This window comes from Salmo salar, chromosome ssa04, assembly GCF_905237065.1.
Source record: "Salmo salar chromosome ssa04, Ssal_v3.1, whole genome shotgun sequence".
Taxonomy (NCBI): Eukaryota; Metazoa; Chordata; class Actinopteri; order Salmoniformes; family Salmonidae; genus Salmo; species Salmo salar.
Window position 1 is genome coordinate 48,321,534 of NC_059445.1, and position 9,963 is coordinate 48,331,496.

Genomic DNA, 9,963 nt, shown 5'->3' on the forward strand with positions numbered 1-9,963 from the left:
AGTGTCAGAAAAACAACCTCTCATTCAACGTCCACAAAACAAAGGAGATGGTCGTGGACTTCAGGAAACAGCAGAGGGAGCAACCCCCTATCCACATCGAAGGGACAGCAGTGGAGAAGGGGAAAATGTTAAGTTCCTCGGTGTACACATCACAGAAAAACTGAAATGGCCCACCCACACAGACAGTGTGGTGAAGAAGGCGCAACAGCGCCTATTCAACCTCAGGAGGCTGAAGAAATTTGGCTTGTCACCCAAAACCCTGACAAACTTTTACAGATCCACAATCGAGAGCATCCTGTCGGGCTGTATCACAGCCTGGTATGGCAACTGCACCGCCCTCAACCACAATGCTCTCCAGATGATGGTGTGGTCTGCACAATGCATCACCGGGGGCAAACTACCTGCCCTCCATGACACCTACAGCACCCAATGTCACAGGAAGGCCAAAAAGATCACCAAGGACAACAACCACCCGAGCCACTGCCTGTTCACACCTCTACCATCCAGAAGGTGAGGTCAGTACAGGTGCATCAAAGCTGGGACCGAGAGACTGAAAAACAGCTTCTATCTTAAGGCCATCAGACTGCTAAACAGCAATCACTAACACAGAGAGACTGCTGGACACTTTAATAAATGGATCACCAGTGACTTTAAACAATGCCACTTTAAATAATGCCACTTTAATAATGTTTGCATATCTTACATTACTCATATCATATGTAAATACTGCATTTTATACCATCTATTGCACCTTGCCTATGCTGCTCGGCCATCGCTCATCCATATATTTAAATGTACACTGCTCAAAAAAATAAAGGGAACACCTAAACAACACAATGTAACTCCAAGTCAATCACACTTCTGTGAAATCAAACTGTCCACTTAGGAAGCAACACTGATTGACAATAAATGTCACATGCTGTTGTGCAAATGGAATAGACAACGCATGGAAATTATAGGCAATTAGCAAGACACCCCCAATAAAGGAGTGGTTCTGCAGGTGGGGACCATAGACCACTTCTCAGTTCCTATGCTTCCTGGCTGATGTTTTGGTCACTTTTGAATGCTGGTGGTGCTTTCACTCTAGTGGTAGCATGAGACGGAGTCTACAACCCACACAAGTGGCTCAGGTAGTGCAGCTCATCCAGGATGGCACATCAATGCAAGCTGTGGCACGAAGGTTTGCTGTGTCTGTCAGCGTAGTGTCCAGAGCATGGAGGCGCTACCAGGAGACAGGCCAGTACATCAGGAGCCGTGGAGGAGGCCGTAGGAGGGCAAGAACCCAGCAGCTGGACCGCTACCTCCGTCTTTGTGCAAGGAGGAGCAGGAGAAGCACTGCCAGAGCCCTGCAAAATGACCTGCAGCAGGCCACAAATTTGCATGTGTCTGCTCAAACGGTCAGAAACAGACTCCATGAGGGTGGTATGAGGGCCCGACGTCCACATGTGGGGGTTGTGCTTACAGCCCAACCCCGTGCAGGACGTTTGGCATTTGCCAGAGAACACCAAGATTGGCATATTCGCCACTGGCGCCCTGTGCTCTTCACAGATGAAAGCAGGTTCACACTGAGCACGTGACAGACGTGACAGAGTCTGGAGACGCCGTGGAGAACATTCTGCTGCCTGCAACATCCTCCAGCATGACCGGTTTGGCGGTGGGTCAGTCATGGTGTGGGGTGGCATTTCTTTGGGGGGCCGCACAGCCCTCCATGTGCTCGCCAGAGGTAGCCTGACTGCCATTAGGTACCGAGATGAGATCCTCAGACCCCTTGTGAGACCATATGCTGGTGCGGTTGGCCCTGGCTTCCTCCTAATGCAAGACAATGCTAGACCTCATGTGGCTGGAGTGTGTCAGCAGTTCCTGCAAGAGGAAGGCATTGATGCTATGGACTGGCCCGCCCGTTCCCCAAACCTGAATCCAATTGAGCACATCTGGGACATCATGTCTCGCTCCATCCACCAACGCCACGTTGCACCACAGACTGTCCAGGAGTTGGTAGATGCTTTAGTCCAGGTCTGGGAGGAGATCCCTCAGGAGACCATCCGCCACCTCATCAGGAGCATGACCAGGCGTTGTAGGGAGGTCATACAGGCACGTGGAGGCCACACACACTACTGAGCCTCATTTTGACTTGTTTTAAGGACATTACATCAAAGTTGGATCAGCCTGTAGTGTGGTTTTCCACTTTAATTTTGAGTGTGACTCCAAATCCAGACCTCCATGGGTTGATAAATTGGATTTCCATTGATTATTTTTGTGTGATTTTGTTGTCAGCACATTCAACTATGTAAAGAAAAAAGTATTTAATAAGATTATTTCTTTCATTCAGATCTAGGATGTGTTGTTTAAGTGTTCCCTTTATTTTTTTGAGCAGTGTACATATTCTCATTCACCCCTTTAGATTTGTGTGTATTAGGTAGTTGTTGGGGAATTCTTAGATTACTTGTTAGATATTACTGCACTATCAGAACTAGAAGCACAAGCATTTCACTACACTCGCATTAACATCTGCTAACCATGTGTATGTGACCAATAAAATTTGATTTGATTAGATTTATTTTTATTGCATTCTGATTCTGCAAATCACCAGCAGAGGGCATTTTGAATCCAATTTCACGTTCACTGTTTGTAATGTTTACAAATTGGATCATAACTCTAAAAGTAGCAAGAGACCATAATGTCATAAATATACTAACTTTGATGAATTATTTCTCAATTGTGCTTTTAGATACAAATATATGTCAACAATCCTTCCTCCAAAAGACCATTCTATGGATTAAATCTTGTGAAAAAAATCATGGTCTCGTTTTGTCCTGGTTTCGTGAGGAATCACTCTAATGTAAAAATGTGACATAATTCCATTTGTCAAAGTATCTTCGCACCCTTTGATACAAAGTTATTTGTGCCAAATCTTAAGATAAACGCAGATGGATACAATCTCACTCAATAAAATGCCCTTGCGCAACAAATTGAAATGCAAGGTGTCAGTTTTCTACAGTAAATTAGTCATCAGGTGTTCTCTGGAGTTTGTTTCAACTTGAAGTGCTGATGCCAAAACTGTTTGAAACTCATCTTATTTAATTATTGAAATTGGTTCATAGAAAGATTTTGTTTTTGAATATAAAACTGCTCCAATTCTGCATTTTTTTTTTTACAAGGGATTTTATATGATGCCCAAGCATAATGAAAGTGTAATAAAACTTTTATAACTAGCAATATTGACCTTTGGCACCAACAAATATTTTTTCAGAAAGACACCTCAAACTATACTATTAAATACACTACATGACCAAAAGTATGTGGACTCCAGCTCGTCGAACATCTCATTCCAAAATCATGGCATTAATATGGAGTTGGTAACCCTTTGCTGCTATAACAGCCTCCACTCTTCTGGGAAGGCTTTCCACTAGTTGTTGTAATATTGCTGCAGGGACTTGCTTCCATTCAGCCACAAGAGCATTAGTGAGGTAGGGCACTGATGTTGGGCGATGAGGCCTGGCTTGCAGTCGGCGTTCCAATTCATCCCAGAGGTGTTCGATAGGGTTGAGGTCAGGGCTCTGTGCAGGCCAGTCAAGTTCTTCCACACCGATCTCAACAAACCATTTCTGTATAGACCTCGCTTTGTGCATGGGGGCATTGTCATGCTGAAACAGGAAAGAGCCTTCACCAAACTGTTGCCACGAAGTTGGAAGCACAGAATCATCTAGAATGTCATTGTATGCTGTAGCGTTAAGATTTCCCTTCACTGGAACTATGAGGCCAAGCCCGAAGCATGCAAAACAGCCCCAGACCATAATTCCTCCTTCACCAAACTTTACAGTTGGCACTATGCATTGGAGCAGGTAGCGTTCTTCTGGCATCCGCCAAACCCGGATTCGTCTGTCGTACTACAAGATGGTGAAGCGTGATTCATCACTCTAGAGTAAGCGTTTCCACTGCTCCAGAGTCCAATGGCGGTCAGCTTTATACAGTGCCTTGCAAAAGTATTCATCCCCCTTGGCGTTTTTCTATTTTGTTACATTACAACCTGTAATTTAAATATATTTTTATTTGGATTTCATGTAATGGATATACACAAAATAGTCCAAATTAGTGAAGTGAAAGGAAAAAAATTACTTGTTTCAAAAAATTCTAAGAAATTACAAACATAAAAGTGGTGCGTGCATATGTATTCAACCCCTTTACTATGAAATGTAATGAATAATATAAATGCAAAGCCAAAATAAAAAAATACACACAATCTCAAGATCAGATATTACTTGAAAACCTCAAACGTTAGGCACGGAATTGATTAACTGCATAAATAAAATATCCCTTTGTTTACGTTAGAAACGGTCTTTCTCCCTGTGGTGCCACTTTCCTCTGTGAGCACATTTATAATATTGCCATCCAGGACAACGGAGGGAGGCCACATTACAAAGCTGATGGAGCCCATTCACCAGGGTGATAAGCAGGCAGACAGCATGGCTTTCCGTGAAGGCAAGCACATAATCACTCATCAGCAGTAGGGCCCTGTAGGCTTCACTGCTTTCAGGAAGATATAAAAAACTATCAGGGTAACGACTGTAGCAGCACATAATTCGCAATGTTACTATTAGTGTTAATATGACTTCCTTTTTGGAGGAATTTCATGGTATCCCAATGCAAGATGTTGTTTCTACTTATACCGCAGGTATCCACTGCACAGATGTGATGCAGTATGCTTGTTACTCAATGAATGTGGTAAAGAAGGATGACCGCAAGCTTATGAAAGAGATGGTCCAGGTTAGCACCCTTTTATTGGTCAGATGATGCCAATCAGCAGCCAATGGTCTGGAATAATACTAGGGGTGTGGGTACGTGACAACCCTGTTGTAAATTCTTCAGGAAGCTCATTGCCTCATTGATATTCTAGCGTGCTGTGAGTCAGCTGGTTCATACTCTGACACTCTCTTTGAGCCAGCCATGTTACTTCCAAAACACAGCCCTCTGGTCCACAAATTACCATGTGGCTGTTCGGAGTATTTTAATTCAATGTAAAGGATGTATATTTGATAACGCAATAAGTAAGTACACATATTCACACCAATAATTGAAAACATTAAATTGCTGAAAATGTGTGTGAAAATGTGTTAAAGGGATTAATATGGGTTGAATATAAACAGTACTCATTAAAGATGCAATATGCTGAAATCGCTCCTCCATTTCCTGGTTGCTACAATTCTAATAGTTAGCCTAATTTCAGTTTATGTGACAAAACAAACAAGTATAGTCTAGAGAATCCTTGTACCATCTAAACCACTGTCAAATCTATTTTCCATAACCAAAAATATTGTATTTTCAGTTGTTTTAAGCTGGTGTACAAACCAAAAGTAAAAGACACAAAAACAAAACTTAAGAACGGGAAGCATACAAATAACATATAACAGATCTACCGCTTCTTAAACTTGCTTTCAATGAGAATGACAGATCTATAAGTTACATTTCTATGCGAATTTGGTTGGGTTGCCCAAAAAGTTGCATATTGCAGCTTCAAGATTACAATATTTTCCCTACTTTCTGGAAAAGCAGCTTGGTGTGGTGAATGTACAAGCGTAGACTACTATCATATCTAAAAGCAGAGTGCACAGGTGCTGCTCCTGTTATTCCTACAAGAAAGCTGATGGTACATAAGATTAACAGTGATTAAACATTGATTATGATTAGACACAGTGTTCACTACTAGGCTGTATTTACTGGCTGCATTTTTGTAGCAGCAGCAGAAGGGGATCATAAATAATTGACCATGTAATGTTTTAAATAGTGAGAACCGGTCTTAGCAAATATGTATGTAGAATCAAAGGTAACAAACATCTCCTTCAAGCCCTACACTCTACTCTGATAACGATATGGTAATAGGAAAACAACTGGGATAGGCCTACAGGTTAAACTGAACTGGAGATATGTGAACTATACAATTCATAGTTGTATGGACAGAGTAGTTTTACAAAACACAAAGCAGTTTTAAGAGTAAATGTGTATGAGTCAAGCATTAGACAGTGACAATCCCACTCTAATCCACTGCACCTATGAAATGTGTCTATTCATTTGTGTAAAGTAGTAACCAGGGGATACATTACATCCTAGAGGGAGGAGCTACGACTTGGCACTAGCAGTGTTAAAACATAACTGAAAATGATCTGTAGCTGACCCCACCAAGAGGTTGACACCATCAATAACAGTTACGCCTGAAGGAACACTGTGTGTCCCGTCACCAAAGAAGACTGATCTGTAAGGTCACACTGTGAGCAAAATGTTTGTCCTTGGAAAGAGCAACAATTCTGTCAAACAGGGGAAGGCTTTTGGACAAGGGCCTGGAGAGACTGTCTGAAATAACAGCATCTCTAGCCTACATAAGAGGAAAGATGAGGAATTAGCCTGTATGGGCTGTCACCTTCTATCCGTCTCCATATTTTAAGCTCTACAACCAACATAAGCCCAGTGTATGATCATATAAACAAGAATATCCACAGCAAAGGAGATGAGACATGTGAGAACTAATTGACACTGACAGCAACCTCTTCCGGCCCAAAATGTTTCAGTTCATGTCCCTACTCACATAGAAATAGACCCTTTTGTTTGTTAACTAGTAAAATGCAGAAGCCATGTGGCTTTCTATTAAGTGAATGGGCTTACTGTACATACGTTCCTGAAATACTAATCATGGTATTTTAATACAGGAATACATCAAATGTTTTTTCTATTTAAAATAGTTTTTCTGCATTTTGGACATTTGTGAAAAAAATGCCATAATGGAGGATGTAAGTGGGGACAACAGGGCAGGGGACATGAGTAAACTCATGACACATGTCACCTCAGCACAGTGCAGTGCTGTGTGGACAGGTGTTTCTTAGTTGACACTTGAAGGGCAACCGATGTGCTCTACAAAAGGTGACCTTGAGACAAAATTTCAAGACAGTCTTGTTTTTGATATGCAGCACCTGGGAACCAATTAGTAGCCTTAGGATGGGGTGGCTTCTACCGCTGGGGAGTGCATATGCAGAATTAACTGTATGTGTGGGATCAATTATACTCTGGACAACTTCTAACATTTTCATTTGATAACAAGGTAACATTACATGAAGTTGTTAAATTGCAAGGTGTTGGATGGCTTGGCAGCCAGCAAGAAAAGGTGGATGTTATCTGAAGTTTTCAAAATATGACCATCTCAACTAGATATATTTTAAATGTAGTGTTTCTCTTATACCTGTGTAATAACATACTAATAACGGTTGGTTAATATACACAAGTAAATCCATCACTCATTGAAAATCCCTGAGTGCGCCTGTGGCCTTTTTGCCTGTGTTGTTTCTGCATGGAATCTTTTAAATGGATGTTAGTTCAGCCTTCCAAGTTTTTAGAACATTCATAGGTCAAAACCTTATGACAACCATCAGATAATATAACCTTTGCTCTATGTAGCGTACATCTTCTGTTTGCTGGAAGCACTGTCTCTCTTATCATCAGGGCTGTTCTTAAACCTACACCTGTGGGTCAATAGGCTACAGCTCAGTGACACCTCTCTCCACATGTGCCACCCGGAAACAGAGTAGTTTCAAAGCCTTAGGAAATCCTGGTTGCCCGAGCTCTCATTAGAGACTTGGGAAACACCTAAGGCATCATGGCTCTATCAACACCAACCAGGGCAAAGAGTCTGACTGTGGTCCAATATGACTCATAGATACCCCTCACCACAGACATCCCTGTGCTGTGAGGTAGTGGAACATCAAAGACTCTGCCAGACAACCCAGAGAGGGCACAGAGGGGTGACATCATCACAGCTCGACACACAGGTGGCAAGATACCAGAGCTGAGAAGTGGCATGAAAAACAAAACACTATTAACATGATTTTTGTTGTAGAAGCACAAGGAAACAAACATCTACTATAGGTAGATATTATACAACCATGAACCACATGTATTATTATATTCATAGGCTATTCAGGAATTCAGTATGAATATTTACATACAGCAGGCCTGTTCATGAATGAGCAAATAAATTGTTTCAAATGGAAAACATTCATAAGAGGCATTGTTTTGGCATACGGTACTTTGTCTGTGTAATGAGACACCTGAAATCTTTTATTGTGTGTAAATGTGTCTTCTGTTGCCTGAAGACGAAGGAGCTTTTACCGTTCAGCCCATAGCTCCCTGCTGAATAAAACAGCCATTACAAGGTAAAATGCACTTATGACAGGACGTACAAGTTGATCTTACCTTACAGTCTTCTGTGTGGGATCGGACGGAATAATCCTCCGATAAATACTTGAGAAAGAAGAAGTCAAACTCTTCATATTTTTCCTGAGCGTGTTGGTCCAGCCGCATGTACGCCTGGATACAGATGCTGCAGACATCCTCGTCATCCCCACCGCCTCTAAACAAATCCAAAACCATGTTCTGAAGACTGCAATTCAAACTGTCTGGGCTTGACATCCCCAACAGTAAGTCGGAGATGGTGTAAGAATCACAAAAAGAAAGGCTGAAATTCCTAAAATAATCAAGTAACATCTGTGACGAGAACGTTGATGGAGTTGAGAAAGAGGACCCAAAGCCAGTTTTTTGCTGATACAACGTGGTGCAGGCTGACTCCAGGTGAGTGTGGTGGCTATGAGAATCAGTGCAATGAGGACTTGGAGCAGCGGATTTGGTGAAATTGCTTAGAAAAATACCAATTTTCTCCTCATTTAGAGCCGGGTGGACCCCGTCAGTCGCGTTACTCCAGATTTTGCGGTTGCTCCTATCCTTGGACCTCAGTTTAACTCCAGCACACAGCCAGAGGTGATCAGAGAGAAGGACAGTGAAAAATAATAGGGATGCCAAAGACATTCGCCATTTCTGTACCCTCTCGGAATCGGCACAGGGTTTGTCGTTTTGTTTGGGTGCACAACAGATTTTTAACACGGCGTCATCTTCCCTTCGAAACATCCAAGCACCCCTGATCATATTTTAGGGGGGAGACAAAAGCGATCTCAGATGGGTTTTTCACCTCTGCAATATAGGCTATCCCCCAAACAATGTCACCTACCTCGTTTGCAACATGGTGATGGGAAGCATTTTCCCCAAGTTGTTGTGTCAAGAAATCAATCCAGCTCCAAACCCTGGCGTCTAATTTTTACAATGATCCATTGCAAATAGATAACGTCCGGCATAATATTCCCTATACACCCAAAATTGTAACATATTGCGAAATCTTACTGACACCTCCAGCACCGGTGCAGCATCACACAAGAAACGCATAGTATGTACAAAAACGAAATCTTTATTCTATATCTGTCATCCTCAAACATGACACAATTACTTATTTTTTCTTCCGTTTCTGATGAAAAAAAAGCGAAATTTGCCTCTCATCTTCTCCCTCCTTTATAGTCTCGTTTAGTCTGTCGCCATCTTCGGTTTTGCACAGAAAACCTTGAGATTTTTTAATTGAAGGGGGTTGGGGCGCCTGCGCTCTTCGTCGCCCCTGTGGTTCCACATCTCTTACATCCCCATTAACGCAAGCTCCATTCATTCCCCAGCTTTCATTCATTCCTTTCGCTGGACAGCTTTACCCCAGGAGGCATTTAAGGATAGAGATTAAACACCACGTTATCATCTGGTTCGCAAGAAAATATTTAATGTGACTATAGATAAATGTGACAATTCGTATGTTGTAAAAGAATATGCCATGGTATACGGATTTAGATGATGTTGAGTGTGGTGATATACTACAAACCCAAAAATGTGAGGTCAGAAGATCATTAAATGTTAGTTCATTTCATTTTACACTTCTTTGATGGTGTTTCCCCGACAGAGAAACCCCCCTCGCCATATTTTAGAGTGGTACTGATTGTCATCAATTGCTACTGTAGTCCTTCTACTACTGCCTGGCTAAGCTACTAGTACTAAAGTTTATCACAATAATAATACAAAATAAAAAAACTAACCATAATATGTATAGCACAATAA

General features: G+C 41.9%; 1 protein-coding gene across 1 annotated transcript in view; it reads right to left on the minus strand.

The window, feature by feature from the left end:
- The window catches only part of LOC106603305 (transmembrane protein FAM155B), a 63,812-nt gene extending 54,388 nt beyond the window's left edge, over positions 1-9,424 (minus strand). Inside the window, exon 1 of the mRNA XM_014196819.2 lies at positions 8,236-9,424. Within this exon, the coding sequence (XP_014052294.1) occupies positions 8,236-8,961 (726 nt within the window). The 5' untranslated portion in view covers positions 8,962-9,424. The remainder of the gene's footprint in view (positions 1-8,235) is intronic.
- Positions 9,425-9,963: the final 539 nt, after the last annotated feature.